We start from the raw sequence: 19,900 nt of genomic DNA on the forward strand, positions 1-19,900 counted from the left end.
ACCAGCCTCCAATAAGTTCTACATCATTACGAGTGAGAAGACAAGCCCGCGAGTAGCCTCGGACAGCATCCCCTAACTACTCACCAGGAACTCCACCACACTCATGCATACCGTTTACCCCTCCACCACCCCCCACCCCATGCCCCGGGACCACTGACTTACACTACCTACCTGTCTGTCTGTCTGGGAACTGTCTGGCTGGCTTCACCCCCAACTATCTTCTGAGTCTGGAGTTGTTTTCACCACACGTTTATCTGCCTTTCTTTTTATCGTTCTGTATGTCTGTCTGGCTGTCGGTGAAACGGAAGGCGTTTTCTTTCTGCTCGCCAGCCAAGCGGTTAAACCACCACACCAGCACAGGAGGTTTTCAGTGCCACTGTTTTTGATTGTAATGCTGTGTGTGTGTGTGTGGATATCCATCCATCCATCCATCCATCCATCCATCCATCCATCCATCCATCCATCCATCATCCAAACCGCTCATCCTGCTCTCAGGGTCGCGGGATGCTGGAGTCTATCCCAGCAGGCATTGGGCAGCAGGCGGGAGACACACTCTGGACAGGCCGCCAGACCATCACAGGGCCCACACACACACACACACACACACACACACACACACACACACACACACACACACACACACACACACACACACCTAGGGATAATGTAGTACGGCAGAGTCACCTGACCTACAAGTCTTTGGACTGTGGGAGGAAACCGGAGCATCCGGAGGAAACCCACGCAGACACGGGGAGAACATGCAAACTCCACACAGAGGACGACCCGGGACGACCCCCAAGGTTGGACTACCCCGGGGGCTCGAACCCAGGACCTTCTTGCTGTGAGGCGACGGCACTAACCACTGCACCACGGTGCTGCCTCACCCAATTGTAAACCAAGTGTAGAAATGGTGAAAAACACATGGAGGAGGCGGTAAACCTTAAGCTCCTCTGTGACTGCAGACGTGTGTAATAGCGTCTTTCTAAACTATATTGTTTTTGATGAAATTGTGTTTTACTTGGCGAGAAAATGTGTTTAACACAATAAAAATGAGTCACTGCTTCGGGAATTTGGACCAAGCTGCCAACTGTAAACAATCAGTAGAAGTGGTGAAATGACACATTGAACAGGCAGTGTGGCAAAGCCTTTAGTTTTTTCTTTGTTCGTTTGTTTTTTCCCCCCGTTTTCCCCCAATTGTACCTGGCCAGTTACCCCACTCTCCCGAGCCGTCCCGGTCGCTGCTCCACCCCCTCTGCTGATCCGGGGAGGGCTGCAGACTACCACATGTCTCCTCCCATACATGTGGAGTCACCAGCCGCTTCTTTTCACCTGACAGTGAGGAGTTTCACCAGGGGGGCGTAGCGCGTGGGAGGATCACGCTATTCCCCCCTGTCCCCCCCCCCCGAACAGGAGCCCGGACCCACCAGAGGAGGCGCTAGTGCAGCGACCAGGACACATACCCACATCCAGCTTCCCACCCGCAGACACGGCCAATTGTGTCTGTAGGGACGTCCGACCAAGCCGGAGGTAACACGGGGATTCGATCCTGCGATCCCCGTGTTGCTAGGCAACGGAATAGGAAACCTTTAGTTTTGAGTTCCTCTGTGTTTGCAGACTTGTAGAATGGGTACATTTTAAATTATAGTGTGTTTGATGAAATCGTGCTTCTCTTTGTTTGTGGCTATATATTGCAATAATGTATCAGATTGTGGATATACATATTGCAATAATGTATCAGATTGCATATGTGTGTGTGTGTGTGTGTGTGTATATATATATATATATATATATATATATATATTGCAATAATGTATCAGATTGTGGATATATATATATATATATGTGTGTGTGTGTGTGTGTGTGTGTGTATATATGTGTGTGTGTGTGTGTGTGTGTGTGTGTATGTATATATATATATATATCCACATTGCAATAATGTATCAGATTGTGGATATATATACTGCAATAATGTATCAGATAGTATCCATCCTTCAGTCGGTCCAGAAGTCTGTAGTGTTTCCAGATGGGTTTGGCCGAGCAGTCGAGAAACCCAGACAGTGGCAGGAACTGTTGTGAGCTCCCTTCCTTGTTGTCGGCCTGTTTGGCCCCTGACGATAATGTAATGGTTCCCGCATCTCAAATCCGATCCTCCGTGAGAGGACCGGCTGAGTTTTTGGCCTCGCTGTCGTCCTTGGAGTTCAGAGGCAGTGGATACTGTCGTTTTGAAGATAATCTCAAATGACAGGAAAATGTGATGTTGCGTGTGTGACGTTGTCTGGTCTTTAGAGGGGTATTAAGGTTGAGCGGAGTGACACTGTGTGCAGCTCTCTTGTCGAGGTCGTTGGAAACTACAGGACTACCTCGGATTATGCTGTTGTTCTGTACTGTTGCTTTGTCAAATAAAAGAGGATACTGACTGCTTCACCTGCAGTCAAACCTTGTTTTTATAGCCTTTATACACTGGAATCTATCACAGTGTGCGTTATATTATGTACGGTCCTACAACGCTTACAGCCTTAATCTACAATGAGGCCTGACTAAAGTGAGACCTTCAGCATCTGTTCAGCCTTATTAGGCTATATAAAAGCACAGTGGCGAAGTGGTTAGCACGGTCGCCTCACCGCAAGAAGGTTCTGGGTTCGAGCCCCGGGGTTGTCCAACCTTGAAGGTCATCCCAGGTCGTCCTCAGTGTGGAGTTTGCATGTTCTCCCCGTGTCTGTGTGGGTGTGCTCCGGTTTCCTCCCTCCATCAAAAAGACATGCACGTCAGGGTTAATCAGAATCAACCTTCAGAAACATTTATTTGTCGTTTCATTCCACGCAGCTGCACACGTGAAATGAAATGAAATGAAATATCGTTTCCCCAGCCCACAGCGGTGCAACACAGGGACAAAAACACATGCAAACGACAAGAACACACATATCCAACATATCCACAAAAAAGTGTTCACCGTCCAAGAGGGCGAACGCCAGGATGACTGTCAGAACTGTTGGTCTGCATGGGCTAGCAGTTAGCTTAGCCTGCCCCGCTTCCGCGTCCTGTCAAACCGCCCTTGGTGTTTCCTCCTCTGGTGCAGCTCCGGGCAGGGCCGTGGTCCCTGGGCCCACCAGACGCGGCAGACCAGGCTCCCTCAGCCGATCCAACGCCACTTCTCCCTCTTCGACACACCTCCCCGCACTCCACACGACGATACTAAAGACATAGCCAATGCTAGGCAAGGCCGCCGCCAGACCGCCCTCGGTGTTACGGAACTGCCGGTCTGCATGGGCTAGCAGTTAGCTTAGCCCTCCCCGCGTCTGTGGTGTTTCCGCTTCGGTCGCAGCTCCAGGCAGGGCCGTGGTCCCTGGGCCCACAGGAAGCGGCAGACCAGGCTCTCCCAGCTGATCCGGCGCCAGCTCTCCCAGCCATCAAGCGAAGACAAACTTAGTTGCAGACGTGGACAAAGACACTGCATGGTCGGTGCTGGGTGAGGCTGCCGCAAACGTAAGTTCGCGCCGCCATCTTCCCACACCAGTACTGTGTGAGGCCGCTGCAAACGTGAATTCACGCAGCCATAATACTCCTGTCTGTGCCCGTGACCAAGGCAGTGGCAAGAAGAACTGGAGTTGGTCCCCGGGTGCTGCAGCTGCCCACCGCTCCTATACAGTAGGAGAGGTGAAATGCAGAGAACACTTTCATTGTAACCGTACAGTGATGAAATAAAATGGCTTTCATTCTTTCTTCTTCTTTGTTGAGAGTGGGTCTTATATCAGATTTTAGCTTTGGTAGAATGGTTTTGATCCCCAGCAGACTCGGACTCAAAGGTTTTTTTTGTCTCGGCAGCTTGCCTTCTCTGCTGCCATTACCTGGGGTTTCAACATCACAGTCTGCTCAAAGAGCTGGAGCTCTGTCTCCATAGATGGACCGTGGCTGTATTATAGTAGAACTGGATACGGCACCGCCGCTCAGCCTTGCAGCCAATTATTTTCCGGTGGTCACTCGCGATATTGCAGCGGTGAATCCCCTGCGGCCCCAAAAGCATTTCCCCATAGACTACCACTGTAAAAGAGACGCCTGTAAAACTGTTGACAGGACACCTGCAGCTATAATCACGGTCAGTTATTACTCTTTGTGTTGTATATTTCTAAGCCATGGGGTTTTAATATTTTTAACATTTTTTCCAAAGCCCAGAAAAATCTGGTTATTTTTTTCCTGCATGGCATCACTGCTGTGTACGAGTACGAGCCATGGATTCACTCGTTCTCATAGCTTAGGCTATGTATGTACCCCCTATCCTGCAGATTTTCTTTGCAACCCTGAATAGGTACCTGTTTGTAGCTATTCAACCAATCAGCAATGAGTTATGTCTGATGTTGCACACCTTGCATAATTAAGTGCTGTGAGATGATTGGTCGAGTAAGTACAAGCAGGGCTACCTATGCAGGGTTACAATGAAAACCTGCAGGATAGGGGTTCCTTGAGGACTGGGTTGGGAAACACTGGCCTAGAGGCATGATGGGAGTAACACTACTGCGCATATTCAGTGGGACGCATGTACCCGCAAGTAACCCGGGAGCCAGGAACTTTTTCGTCGCATGCGCCAGGCGAGCAATTCTCACAGGAATGAACGGGCGCCATTTTTAGATCCGGCATCCTCTACTGTAATACATCCATGAGATGGACTCGGGGAGAGGCAGCGCTAAGCTAGAATACAGGAAGTGACCCGCCAGCGAGGTGCAGGCTCCTCCGCGGCTCGTAGATTCCTGCAGCTGTCTGAACCCTGACGTTAGTATCGCCGCTTCTTTCTCCACAGGTCATGTAAGCCGTGACACCTCTTACATATGTAGCCGTTTGTGCTGTCAGCACGCCATAAAGCGGGTACGATAAAGACGTGGCGGGTTTTATCGGGAGTCTCCGGGGGTTGTTTGTCAGTCGGCGAGCCTTCCTCCCAGGGCGTCCATCGCTCAACCCTCCCTCCGTCGACATAAAGCAGCTGCCGCCTCTCCTGTTTCCATCCCCAGCCAAGGTTTACAAATTCCCTCTGATTTACAAGGTCATAAAACTATTTCCCTCCTCCTCCTCCTCCTCCTCCTCCCCCTCCTCCTCCTTCCCGTCTGCCGCTTCAATCAACCTCTCCAGCTGAAGCAATGATTTTATCACCTCCCGGCTCCCACCCATGTGAGTGTGTCTGTCTGTGTGTGTGGGTGTGTGTGTGCTTCTGTATAAGGCTGCCATGGTCGATTTGCTTTGTATTCACATTGTGTGTGTGTGCACATAGAGAAACAGACGCACAAACTCTCACTTGAGTACCTACTGAGGTCTGCACGTATGCATGTGTACAGGAGTGCATGTGGGGTCAAACACAACGCACAGTGTTATGCTGAACATATACCAACAAACACACACACACACACACCATCTCTCATACGTACTTGCAGAACACAGCTAACATTCTTGTGTTTCACCTGTGTGTGCTCTACACTACAGTGTTGCTTTGTATTTTTCCAGGCCTTTCTGGGTGTGTGTGTGTGTGTGTGTGTGTGTGTGTGTGTGTTTTGTGTGTTTTCTGAATGAGACTGGGCTCAGGAGAGCATCTGGCATTGATGTCCTGTGATCATTAAACTCTATGTGAGGACTGAGAGCCAGGAGAGGCCTGGTCACTCCTTTCCACTGTCCAAACGCACACACACACACACACACACACACACACACACACACACACACACACACACACACACACACACACACACCCACACACACACACATACACACACACACACCCACAAACACACACACACACTCGCATGCTCTCGTCAGCCGCTGCTGAGAATGTTAAATTTGCATGTATCCCGATGTCTTTGCAGACCTTACGATGCTTTCCTTTCAGTAGCCTAAAACCATTTTCCCATCATAGTCTCACAATACATACACACACACACACACACACACTCACAATACATACATACATACACTCACACAATACATACAATACATACAATACATACATACATACATACATACATACATACATACATACATACATACATACATACATACATACATACACTCACAGTACATACATACATACATACATACATACATACATACATACATACATACATACACTCACAATACATACATACACACACACTCACAATACATACATACATACACACACTGACAATATATACATACATACACTCACAATACATACATACATACATACACTCACAATACATACATACATACATACACTCACAATACATACATACACACACACTCACAATACATACATACATACACACACTGACAATATATACATACATGCATACACTCACCATACATACATACATACATACATACACTCACCATACATACATACATACATACATACACTCACAATACATACATACACACACACTCACAATACATACATACATACACACACTGACAATATATACATACATGCATACACTCACCATACATACATACATACATACATACATACATACATACATACATACATACATACATACATACATACATACATACACTCACAATGCATGCATGCATGCATGCATGCATGCATACATACATACATACATACATACATACATACATACATACATACATACATACATACATACATACATACACTCCCTCTCGCTCACTTTCACTTTCTCACTGTCTCACGCTCTCTCACTCACGTTCACTCTCTCACTCTCACAGTCTCACTCTTTAGCTTTAACCCTCTCACTCTCTATTTACATATCTCTCACTCTCTCTCTCACGATCTCTCACTCTCCTGTCTATCTCTGTCTCACCCCCTCACACTCTCACTCCCTATCTTGCACTCTCTCACTTTCATTCTCTCACACTCTCACTCTATATTTAACGCTCACTCTCTGTCTCACTCACTCTCTCATTCTCTAACTCTCTCATTCTCACTCTCTGTCTCTCACCCTCTCTCTCTCACTCACTCCCACTCGGTCTATCTCTGTCTCACTGTCTCACTATCTCTCACTTTCACTCCCCCACTCTCACTCTCTCCCACACACTCTCACACTCTATCTCACTCTCTATCGCTCACTTTCTCTCACTATCTCTCACTTTCACTCTCTCACTCTCACTCTCTCCCACACACTCTCACACTCTATCTCACTCTCTATCGCTCACTTTCTCTCACTATCTCTCACTTTCACTCTCTCACTCTCACTCTCTCCCACACACTCTCACACTCTATCTCACTCTCTATCGCTCACTTTCTCTCACTCTCTCTCTCACTTTCACTCTATCTCACTCTCTCTCGCTCTCTCTCTCTCCCACATGTTTACCTAGCTCGATCTCAGGTACTGTGCTTAGTTCTCCTGAGTGAAAGGATTACAGGGTAGTGGTTTCACCCTCTAATTAGGATTTTGCCACACAGACACACACATGCATGCACACACACGCACGCACACACACACACACACACACACACACACACACACACACAGACGGGGCTGGTTTAGTTACAGTGGGCTAGCCTGAGGCATCTGATAGCCGGGCCTCTGGGGGCCCCGACAAGCGGCTACCTGGAACACAAGCTCCAGGAGACACTGAGGAAGGGAAAAACACACACACACATACACATACACACACACACACACACACACACACACACAAACACTTGAATAAAGACTGTTGCAGCTTCCAGGAGAAGCCCCGGAGGCAGAAACCGCACCGTGGCAGGGCGGTTGTCGGGCACGGTGGTGGTTTGCATGTAATATTGAAATGTGTAGACAACCTTACACAACAACCTTACACAACAAGCAGGCTTTGTGTCCTTGTGCTTCTCAACAAAGACAATATTGACAGTTATATTCCAACACGTGTGTGTGGGTGGAAGCTGCATTGTCTTCACTACTGGTGTGCATGTGGCAATATCCTGTCATCCCTCAGTAGTGTTTATCAATCTTGAAGCGATGCTGAGGATGTGATGCAACATCCTTTTGTGCGGTGGCCGTTGTGGTCTGATCGCTGCAGTCAACTGCAATACATTTTCCACCAGCCCTGCAGCATCCCACTCCTACCTCGGTGCACGTGTGTGTAGCTAAGATTTGCAGAGTTTTGGTGTCCAGCAGACACGGCCTCGTGTTAGTTGGTATTCAGAGCCGTGTGGTGCCCGTCCCACTGCTGAGGATGATGATGATGATGATGATCACGAGGATTGTTATCGTGCAGAGATACGTGCTCACTTCCGTGGCGACGATAATCATAATCGTGTTTTTTTTTATTGGGTTGTGGCTTCATTTAGCTGCAAGTGACGGTTATACCGCCGTCAGAGAATCAGTGTGAGGAGAAATCCACCTGCATCCAGTCCGTCTCTCTGGTACTCTCTGAGTCCGATCGAAGCCTAAAACCTAACCTTGCAAAACCTACCCCCCGCCCCCTTTTTCTCCCCCAATTGTATCCGGCCAATTACCCCACTCTTCCGAGCCGTCCCGGTCTCTGCTCCACCCCCTCTGCTGATCCGGGCAGGGCTGCAGACTACCACATGCCTCCTCCGATACATGTGGAGTCGCTTCTTTTCACCTGACGGTGAGGACTTTCGCCAGGGGGGAACGTAGCACATGGCCCCGGGGTAGTCCAACCTTGGGGGTCGTCCCGGGTCGTCCTCTGTGTGGAGTTTGCATTTTCTTCCCGTGTCTGTGTGGGTTTCCTCCGGGGGCTCCGGTTTCCTCCCACAGTCCAAAGACATGTAGGTCAGGTGAATCAGCCGTACTAAATTGTCCCTAGATGTGTGTGTGTGTGTGTGTGGTGGTGGTGGTGGTGGTGGGGGGGGGGCTGTGATGGTCTGGTGGCCTATCCAGGGTGTCTCCCCACCAGCCGCCCAGTGACTGCTGGGGCAGGCTCCAGCATCCCGTGACCCGAATTCGGATAAGCAGCTAGGACGATGGATGGATGGGTGGATGGGTGGATGGATGGATGGATGGATGGATGGATGGATGGATGGATGGATGGATGGGTGGATGGATGGATGGATGGATGGATGGATGGATGGATGGATGGATGGATGGGTGGATGGATGGATTGATGGAGAAATGAGTCTTCCCAGTGGAATACATACTGGACCTCATGCTGTTTAGCCGGTCTATTTAACTCCATGTCTTACAGCATCCTCTATTCTCACATCTGTTTCACAGTATATGATGTATTACAGAGCAATAATGACCTCTGACCCCCCCCCACCCACCCCATCCCCCCCCCCAGTCCCGTGTCGCGGCAGCTACTGAACAATCCCATTTACTCCCTGGAATTAAATTCACGCTGTGGCGCAAACCAGACAGGAAGTCAACACAAGCAGCCCGTATTAATCAGATCGGGTTGATCCGTGCCGGCTCCTACGATCTTTATTCGCATGATGATGAACTTGGGATTGGAGGTGCGAGGTCAGCGACTCCGCCCCCATTTCTCTTTGATTATGATGTGTGCTCGGTGGGACTGGGAGAGGAATTTAATCCAGTCCTCTCGCCAGATGAAGACCCAGACTTGTATTCATCAGCGTAGCCGTGTGGCTGGGCCCCGTGAGTGTGCTTGTTTCGCTGCTCATTGATATTTCAGCCGTTTTGAAGGTAATTTGTTTTCACAGGCGCGGTTTAGTTTGTCTCCACGACTTGAATGAATAAACTCCCAAATTGTCTTTTTACCACCTCTCCCATCATCGCTTTCGGCTCCAGCCTCGGCGAGTGCAGGTGAGCGGCGCTGGTGCAGATAGAAGGCTGGGCATCGGTGACCGACGTATCGAATTCTAGTAGCGAGTCCGGTTATCCGTGGTCATCACATTACCCCCCTCCCCCCCTTTCAGGAAGTGCATCCCTGCGCTTCGGCATACCAGCTCACCCTCACGCCTCCGGGGGCAACGCACTTCCGATGGCCTCACGGTCTCACCATCCCACATCTGACACCAGAGTCCACCAATGTGACAGCACATTTTGTGGTCGCCCTGTTTCCGTTCCTTATCTCTTCTTTTCATCGAGGGTGTCGGGGATCAGGTAGCAGGGTATTGTGTTCCGCCGTGCTCCTCACAATGTATTATTTTTAGCTCCGTCTGCCGTTGTGGCCAGATGGTCAGCAAGGTAGCCCGGACAAAGGTTCAGCAGGCCACGCAGAGGGGCAACCGTCACTTTATGCCAGCTGCTGTTGGAAGCGTTTCTCTCCACAGTTCTGTAAAGTCTTACCAACAAGTCTTGTTTTTATTTACAAATAAATCAATTGGGTTCTCAAGTAAAGTATTTTGGATGCTAATGTCTAACAGCTTGAAGGTTTTTTTTTGGCGGCGCGAATTCACGTTTGCGGCGGCCTCACCCAGTACCGTCCATGCAGTGTCTTTGTCCACGTCTGTGTCTTAAGTTTGTCTTCATTTGATGGCTGGGAGAGCTGGTGCTGGATCGGCTGGGACAGCTCGGTCTGCTGCGTCCTGTGGGCCCAGGGACCACGGCCCTGCCTGGAGCTGCGCCCGAGGGCGGTCTGGCGGCGGCGGCCTCTCCTCGTGCTGACTGTTTTTGGCTGGGAGAGCTAGCGTAGGATCGGCTGAAGGAGCCTGATCTGCTGCATCCAGTGGGCTCAGGGACCAGGGCCCTGCCTGTAGCTGCACCGAGGGCGGTCTGACAGGACGCAGAAGTGGGGTAGGCTAAGCTAACCGCTAGCCCATGCAGACCAGCAGTTCCGACAGCCATCTTTGCCGGCGTTTGCTCCCTTGGACAGTGGTTTTTTTGTTTAGTTTGGATATATGTGTTAGCTTGGATATATGTGTTAGCTTGGATATATGTGTTCTTGTAGTTCTTGCAGTTTCTGGCCGTGTTTTGTCTTTGTGTTGCGCTGCTGTGGGCTGGGGGAGTCGATGTTTCCTTTCAAATAAAGCGACGTTTTGTGACAAAGTGTTCCCGATTCCTGATTGCGTTAGTGAAATCGATTTGAAAGAGTAATGGCTTCTTAGTTACGGTGGGCATCACATGTTGATGCATAGCTCTTCAACCGATCCTCTATGAGGAAAAAACCAAGTGAACATCAGTCCGGTGCCTTTGCTTCGTGACTCCATCTCATTAAAAGGGAAGAAACCTGCATTCTGAATCTTTTTTTCTTTCCCTTTCTCTTTTTGTATGTTACAGGACAAGAAGAAGTACCTGGATATCATCGACAGCTACACGGAGGTGCACGGCACCGTGCACGGCACCAGCACCGTGCACCTTCCTAGCTACGTGAAGAACCACGGCATCCTTAGTGGCCGGGACCTCCAGTTCCTCCTCCGAGAGACCAAGGTGAGGGAGCCCGGCTCCGTCAGAGCCCCGATGCGGCTGTCTCACCCTGCAGCCACCCTTACACATGGACCAGGGTTGTTGTGACTCTGTATGTATTGCTCCTGTGGGGGAATTGTTGTTGTCTCATCAGGACCGCGGCTTAAATTGGGTGCGTAACGGCTCCCGCAGCAGGTTATTTTATCAAAATGCAAATAATGAGGCGTTTATCCTATCCATTACTCAGAGCTGCAGTCATTGCACAGAGAAATTAGACCTCTAACACCCTGAAAAGACAAAAAGCAGGAGGGAAAGTCGTTGCAGTTATCCAAATCTCACAACACCGGGCAAGGTGGGTTCATATAAAGCTCATTTAAAGCAAAGAGGGTTGAGTCAGTTGCTCTGGGTACGAGACAAACATTTCATCACCCATGTAACGGACCTCTTCAGTCTACGGGCCCTGACACACCAGGCCGGCGGCCGGGCCAATGTCGGGCCCAATGTGAGCGTCTGTGACCCTAGATTTTGCGGTGTGTCCCGCACCGTCGGTACTACTAGTCGGACCCCTGTTGGCAGCTTTTCAGCCGATTCAGCATGTTGAATGGGCAGAGTCTGAGGGTGAGGGAGATCACTGACTGGCTGTTCAGCTAAGTGAATCAGTGGTAAGCTAGCGAATGGGGGCCTTCAGCTGTACTCTTTGCGTTGTGTTCAAGTGCTACTCTTCAGCCCAGACAGCAGGCGACGTGAGGCAACGCAACCGTCGGGCCTTCGTCGCCGCTAGTTGGTTTGGTTTGTCTGGGCCCTGAACTGACTGCAGGTGTCCCCACCCTTATAAACGATACGGATGCGTAACGACCGAAAACAACGACCAGTTTCATATGCAAACATGGCCGTGACCATTAACTAGAGTTACAGTGACCACGTGTACTACACCACCACACAGAGGACTGGGGAATGTTTGCAGTCACAGTATTGTAAGATGGCAGCCGATGAATAACGACCAAAACCAGCGGTCCTCCCTATCCGGGATGTGCACATCCTCATCCTGAAAGAGTGGCCACTGGCCTGTAGATGGGTGTAGACTGTGTAGATGGGTGTAGACTGTGTAGATGAGTGTAGACTGTGTAGATGGTGTAGACTGTGTAGATGGTGTAGACTGTGTAGATGGTGGGGACTGTGTAGATGAGTGTAGACTGTGTAGATGGTGTAGACTGTGTAGATGAGTGTAGACTGTGTAGATGGTGTGGACTGTGTAGATGGGTGTAGACTGTGTAGATGGTGTGGACTGTGTAGATGGGTGTAGACTGTGTAGATGGTGTGGACTGTGTAGATGAGTGTAGATGGTGTAGACTGTGTAGATGTGTGTAGATGGGTGTAGACTGTGTAGATGGTGTAGACTGTGTAGATGGTGTAGACTGCGGAGTCCTGGCCTGATGTGTTAGCTCCCATTTGCAGCACATCGTCAGCCAGAATGGTGTACAAAATCTAGAAGTAAACAAAGCAACGACAAAAAAGTGTTAAAGCGACAACAGAGAAGTGCAGTTCTCCAGCCGCGGTTGCCGTTGTGGTTTGTGGTTGAGGGGAGAGGGTCTGACATACCAGGCGGATCATCTCTGAGTCAAGTGAAAGCACTTGTGAAGGACTCCGGTACGCTGCGGAGCGAGAAGATAAAGGAGAATATTGAGCTTTTGGTTGGCAGTCACAGTAGCACAACATGGTAGTGTGCCTCGCGTTTTGTTTGTGTGCGACCCTTCACACGTTGCCGTAAAAGAAGCCGTGAACGACCTCCCACGCTGGCCTGGCTTACTGTCAGGTAATCTTTAACAAGGGGCCGTTTCTGCGTAGGGTTCCTGAGGCTTTTCGGTGGCTGAAGGTCTCCCCGAGTCAGCTGCTCGTGTGCGGTGAGGGTCTCTCGAACGGCGCCTTTTAGAAACGACGTGAACGGCCTCGAAGAGGAGCGAGCGCTTCATGCTCACAGGAAGTGTTTAATTATAGTCGACAGCAAATGGTTCGTCCAGGTCCTCAGCAAAATGTTAATGTTAGCCTCCCTAATAGCATGTTCGCCGTGCAGCATTTAAAGAGCTGGTCCCATCCAGCCCTTCAGCCCGCGCTCCTTCACCTGCTAGCTAGCTCTGAGAAAAAAACTAAAAAGGTTTTATTTATTTTATTTATTTATTAGCCTTTTTTCCCTCCCTTTTTTTAGCATTTTTCTTTAACTTTTTGGGGGGGGGGATTTTCCCCCTTTTTCTCCCCAGTTGTACTTGGCCAATTACACCACTCTTCCGAGCCGTCCCGGTCGCTGCTCCACCCCCTCTTCTGATCCGGGGAGGGCTGCAGACTACCACATGCCTCCTCCCATACATGTGGAGTCTCCAGCCGCTTCTTTTCGCCTGACAGTGAGGAGTTTCACCAGGGGGACGTAGCACGTGGGAGGATCACGCTATTCCCCCCAGTTCCCCCTCCCCCGAACAGGCGCCCCGACTGACCAGAGGAGGCGGCGATCAGGACACGTACCCACATCCTTACAGACACAGCCAGTTGTGTCTGTAAGGACACCCGACCAAGCCGGAGGTAACACGGGGATTCGAACCAGCGACCCCCATGTTTGTCAGCAACAGAATAAACCACTACGCTACCCGGACGCCCCCTTTCTTTAACTTGTTAGCTTTAGTGAAGCGTCCTGTGCAGTTTGCAGGGTCTGCTCGTCTTGTGTACGTAGCTCGTTCAAACGCCGACTGTTTGCAGTCAACAGATGGTGTGTATTAACTGGTTTCACTCACCACTGAATTATTAAACAAGGAATTATTAAACATGACGAATGATTAAACATGAGGAAGGATTAAACCTGAGGAATTATTAAACAGGAGGAATTATTAAACAGGGGGAACGGTCCAGTTTAACATACTACAAGTTATTCTGCAGAAAGATTGAGAACAGTTAAAAGATAGCAGTGTTTTAGAGAAAAGAGTAAACTCTAGATTCAGCCCTGCTAAACGAGCTGTGGGAGTAATGCCTCAACTCAGTGTGTGTGTGTTGCCTCACCCTCCACCCAGCTACCCCCCCCCCATGTCCTGACTCACTCCCTCCCTCTCTCACACCTCCCATCTCTGTCGTTCACCGAGCCAAGGACAGGCAGCAAACGCTGCATCCGGGCCGGAGTGTACCATGCCGTGGGAACTCTCCAAATGAGGTTTTTCTTCCTGGTTCACTTCAGAAAGCAGAGGGATTGAGGCGGACCTCAGGCCTGCCTTGTGCTCGACACATCTTCGTCATCTCATCGTCTCGTCATCAGCTTAGTGTTCATCATAAACACAGGAATTCACATGCGGGATTCCCATGGCCTCGGTCAAAACTAACAGCGAATAGGAGCCGCTTCCAACTCTCCCGAGGTTTGCCCTCACGTGATCTGGGTTTTAAGGGACTGCTAATAGCTCTGGAGCAGAAAGCACAGCACTGCCCCCTACACCCTGGAAGAATCTGCCCATCTCTTCCATTTCACTTTTTTAGGAAACCTAAGCTTTTTGCAGTGTGGGACTACAGTAACTGTTCTCTATAGCAAATAAAGGAGCCCGGCAGTACTCATGACGTCTCTGAATGGCAGCATGAGCTGGCTTTTCATATAGTAGCATTGGGCGGCACGGTGGCGCAGTGGTTAGCGCCGTCGCCTCACGATAAGAAGATTCTGGATTCAAACCCCAGGGTTCTCCAACTTTGGGGGGGGTCATGCCAGGTCGTCCTCTGTGTCGACTTTGCATGTTCTCCCTGTGTCTGCGGTGGGTTTCTCCGGGTGCTCCGGTTTCCCCCACCATCAAAAAGACATGCATGTTAGGGTTAATACTCCTGTCTGTGCCCCTGACCGAGGCATGGCGAGAAGAACTGGAGTTGGTCCCCGGGCGCTGCACGGCGGCTGCCCACTGCTCCTAGCAACACAGCTAGGAGGGGTTGTATGCAGGGAGGATTTTCCCCACAGGGATCAATAAAGTATCTCAAAATTAAAAAAAGAAATTTCCCGCTCAAGGGCAGAACTGCATGCCAGCGCTTGCATCTACAGCCCTATGGGGTGGTCTGTTTTTGGCTCCGGCTTCTACCCCTCTGGAGAAGGATGAAGGCAGCGTCCACCTAGCAGGCTTCTACCCCTCTGGAGAAGGATGAAGGCAGCGTCCACCTAGCAGGCTTCTACCCCTCTGGAGAAGGATGAAGGCAGCGTCCACCTAGCAGGCTTCTACCCCTCTGGAGAGGGATGAAGGCAGCGTCCACCTAGCAGGTTTCTACCCTTCTGGAGAAGGATGAAGGCAGCGTCCACCTAGCAGGCTTCTACCCCTCTGGAGAAGGATGAAGGCAGCGTCCACCTAGCAGGCTTCTACCCCTCTGGAGAAGGATGAAGGCAGCGTCCACCTAGCAGGCTTCTACCCCTCTGGAGAAGGATGAAGGCAGCGTCCACCTAGCAGGCTTCTACCCCTCTGGAGAAGGATGAAGGCAGCGTCCACCTAGCAGGCTTCTACCCCTCTGGAGAAGGATGAAGGCAGCGTCCACCTAGCAGGCTTCTACCCCTCTGGAGAAGGATGAAGGCAGCGTCCACCTAGCAGGCTTCTACCCCTCTGGAGAAGGATGAAGGCAGCGTCCACCTAGCAGGCTTCTACCCCTCTAGAGAAGGATGAAGGCAGCGTCCACCTAGCAGGCTTCTACCCCTCTGGAGAAGGATGAAGGCAGCGTCCACCTAGCAGGCTTCTACCCCTCTGGAGAAGGATGAAGGCAGCGTCCACCTAGCAGGCTTCTACCCCTCTGGAGAAGGATGAAGGCAGCGTCCACCTAGCAGGCTTCTACCCCTCTGGAGAAGGATGAAGGCAGCGTCCACCTAGCAGGCTTCTACCCCTCTGGAGAAGGATGAAGGCAGCGTCCACCTAGCAGGCTTCTACCCCTCTGGAGAAGGATGAAGGCAGCGTCCACCTAGCAGGCTTCTACCCCTCTAGAGAAGGATGAAGGCAGCGTCCACCTAGCAGGCTTCTACCCCTCTAGAGAAGGATGAAGGCAGCGTCCACCTAGCAGGCTTCTACCCCTCTGGAGAAGGATGAAGGCAGCGTCCACCTAGCAGGCTTCTACCCCTCTGGAGAAGGATGATGGCAGCGTCCACCTAGCAGGCTTCTACCCCTCTGGAGAAGGATGAAGGCAGCGTCCACCTAGCAGGCTTCTACCCCTCTGGAGAAGGATGAAGGCAGCGTCCACCTAGCAGGCTTCTACCCCTCTAGAGAAGGATGAAGGCAGCGTCCACCTAGCAGGCTTCTACCCCTCTGGAGAAGGATGAAGGCAGCGTCCACCTAGCAGGCTTCTACCCCTCTGGAGAAGGATGAAGGCAGCGTCCACCTAGCAGGCTTCTACCCCTCTAGAGAAGGATGAAGGCAGCGTTCCACCTAGCAGGCTTCTACCCCTCTGGAGAAGGATGAAGGCAGCGTCCACCTAGCAGGTTTCTACCCCTCTGGAGAAGGATGAAGGCAGCGTCCACCTAGCAGGCTTCTACCCCTCTGGAGAAGGATGAAGGCAGCGTCCACCTAGCAGGCTTCTACCCCTCTAGAGAAGGATGAAGGCAGCGTCCACCTAGCAGGCTTCTACCCCTCTGGAGAAGGATGAAGGCAGCGTCCACCTAGCAGGCTTCTACCCCTCTGGAGAAGGATGAAGGCAGCGTCCATTTAGCAGACCATCTGACACCAGCCACATTCCTCCTGGCCCGCTGGGATACCAAGACTGGACAAAGGGACCAAAGAAGAAGAGATAGGCCGAGAGTGCAAAAGGTGGCGAAGTAGATGGGAGAAGGGAGAGAAGGAAGCAGGTCCGTCTGAGTTTTGGAGGGACAGAATGAGGAGGTATATGACAAAGGGCTGGCCTCGCAGAGCTGTAGACTTCATATCTTCCCATTACCCCCAACTCCGTATAGATGGGGCGAAACGGCCAATTAGGTCAAAAGTAGACTTTCTTCGCCAAGTCTTTGCTGAAGGAGCTGACAAGACAACAGGAGGTGTTCCAGCCTCGGGTTTTTCCCGCACCACTTAAGTAACCCATTTACTGTACTTGCAAACAGACTGCCTGAGCTAATTGGTCCACCGGGGTTTAACTATTGACATGGTGAGGTATTAACTGTCAGAGAAGGCTCTCAGCAGGGAGGCGGTGCTGTGAGGCGCCAGCCATTGTTTGGTGACGTCAGTGACGCCTTTATTTCCTCCCAGGGAGGTGGAGGAATGAAGCTCATGGTGGGATCTGCTCCATCAGGCGGTAGTCATCAGTCAAACTGCAGGTGCAGCGATGACAAAGCTTATTACCTGACGCCACAGGCGAGACGGTCTCTCTCTGTCTGACTCTCTCTCTCTCGGTCTCTCTCTCTCTCTCTCTCTGTCTAACTCTCTCTCTCTCTGTCTCTCTCTCACTCTCTCTCTCTCTCTCTGTCTGACTCTCTCTCTCTGACTCTCTCTCTCTCTCTCTCTCTCTCTGTCTCTCTCTGTCTCTCTCTTTCTCACTTGCCTCTCTCTCTCTGACTCTCTCTCTCTCTCTCTCTCTCTCTCTCTCTCTCTCTTCTCTCTCTCTCTCTCTCTCTCTCTCTCTCTCGCTCTCCTCCAGGAACATATCAAGCTTCACCTTCTATTTTTGTATTTACTGCAGGGTGTAAAACGGGAAGTCTGCCTGCTCTCGCTAGTCCAAGGTCCAAGCTGAGCTCGTGATAGTCGGTCGGGAAACTAGAACCAAACAGTGCATTGCATAGGGGCGAGCAAGTTCCCTTTCTTTTCTTTTTTGGACCCCCCCCCCCCTTTCTCCTCTATTGTATCCGTCCCGGTCGCTGCTCCACCTCCTCTGCCCATCCGGGGAGGGCTGCAGACTACCACATGCCCCCTCCCATACATGTGGAGTCACCAGCCGCTTCTTTTCACCTGACAGTGAGGAGTTTCACCAGGGGGACGTAGCGCGTGGGAGGATCATGCTATTCCCCCCAGTCCCCCCCCCCCACCAAACAGGCGCCCCGACCGACCAGAGGAGGCGCTAGTGCAGCGACCAGGACACATACCCACATCCGGCTCCCCACCCGCAGACACGGCCAATTGTGTTTGTAGGGACGCCCGACCAAGCCGGCAGTAACATGGGGATTCGAACCGGCGGTAGAATTTTGCATTGGGAACCTTGCTGTTGATCTTGGTCTTGGTCTTGGTCTTCATCTCCTCTGAGAGAGGAAGGTCGGCGTACCAGCGTTAGTCCTCACGCTCCCTCTGGTCTCTGGGGTCGAGCATATCGTGCCATGTGGGTCGTCATGTGTATTCACCCAGTTATTATAGTCGTCTATATTTCCTGAGGCGACTGAGCTGAGTAGCTGTGGTCTCATCCATTCATCCCCCCATGGAGTCACACATCTGTCTCTTCATCCATTCATCCCCCCACGCAGTCACACATCTGTCTCTTGTCTCTTCATCCATTCATCTCCCCATGGAGTCACACATCTGTCTCTGTCTCTTCATCCATTCATCCCCCAATGGAGTCACACATCTGTCTCTGTCTCTTCATCCATCATCCCCCATGAGTCACACATCTGTCTCTGTCTCTTCATCCATTCATCCCCAATGGAGTCACACATCTCTCTGTCTCTTCATCCATTCATCCCCCCATGGAGTCACACATCTGTCTCTGTCTCTTCATCCATTCATCCCCCCAATGGAGTCACACATCTGTCTCTGTCTCTTCATCCATTCATCCCCCCATGGAGTCACACATCTGTCTCTGTCTCTTCATCCATTCATCCCCCCATGAAGTCACACATCTGTCTTCTGTCTCTTCATCCATTCATCTCCCATGGAGTCACACATCTGTCTCTGTCTCTTCATCCATTCATCCCCCATGGAGTCACATATCCTGTCTACCGCTCTTCATCCATTCATCCCAAGGAGTCACACATCTGTCTCTTCTCTTCATCCATTCATCCCCCATGGAGGTCACACATCTGTCTCTGTCTCTTCATCCATCATCCCCCAATGGAGTCACACATCTCTCTGTCTCTTCATCCATTCATCCCCCCATGGAGTCACACATCTGTCTCTGTCTCTTCATCCATTCATCCCCCCACACAGTCACACATCTGTCTCTGTCTCTCATCCATTCATCCCCCCAATGGAGTCACATATCTGTCTCTGTCTCTTCATCCATTCATCCCCCCACACAGTCACACATCTGTCTCTGCTGAGACCCACAACATCACGTCTTGCACACAATGTCCTCTGCATGCTTCACCACCCTCCACTTTCACTTCCCCTCCAAGCCATAAGAACTGCCCCCCCACACACACACCCCACACCCCACACCCACACCCACACACACACACCCACACACACACACACCCCACCCACACACACACACCCACACACACACACACACCCCACACCCATACACATACACACCACACAACACATACACACACCCATACACACACACACACCACACACAACACATACACACACCCATACACACACACACACACACCCACACACACACACACACACACACCCATACACACACACCCCCCCCCCTCACACACACACATACACATACACACCACACACACACAACACACCATTACACACCCACACACACACATACACATACACACCCACACACAC

The 19,900-nt window shown here is 50.8% G+C and overlaps 1 protein-coding gene across 1 annotated transcript in view; it reads left to right on the forward strand.

Annotated features, from left to right (window-relative positions):
- The window catches only part of mgat5 (alpha-1,6-mannosylglycoprotein 6-beta-N-acetylglucosaminyltransferase), a 187,187-nt gene that overhangs the window by 155,792 nt on the left and 11,495 nt on the right, over positions 1-19,900 (forward strand). Inside the window, exon 9 of the mRNA XM_056301107.1 lies at positions 11,130-11,279. Coding sequence (XP_056157082.1) covers positions 11,130-11,279 — 150 coding nt within the window. The remainder of the gene's footprint in view (positions 1-11,129; positions 11,280-19,900) is intronic.

The sequence above is a fragment of the Lampris incognitus genome, chromosome 21, assembly GCF_029633865.1.
Source record: "Lampris incognitus isolate fLamInc1 chromosome 21, fLamInc1.hap2, whole genome shotgun sequence".
Lineage (NCBI taxonomy): Eukaryota > Metazoa > Chordata > Actinopteri > Lampriformes > Lampridae > Lampris > Lampris incognitus.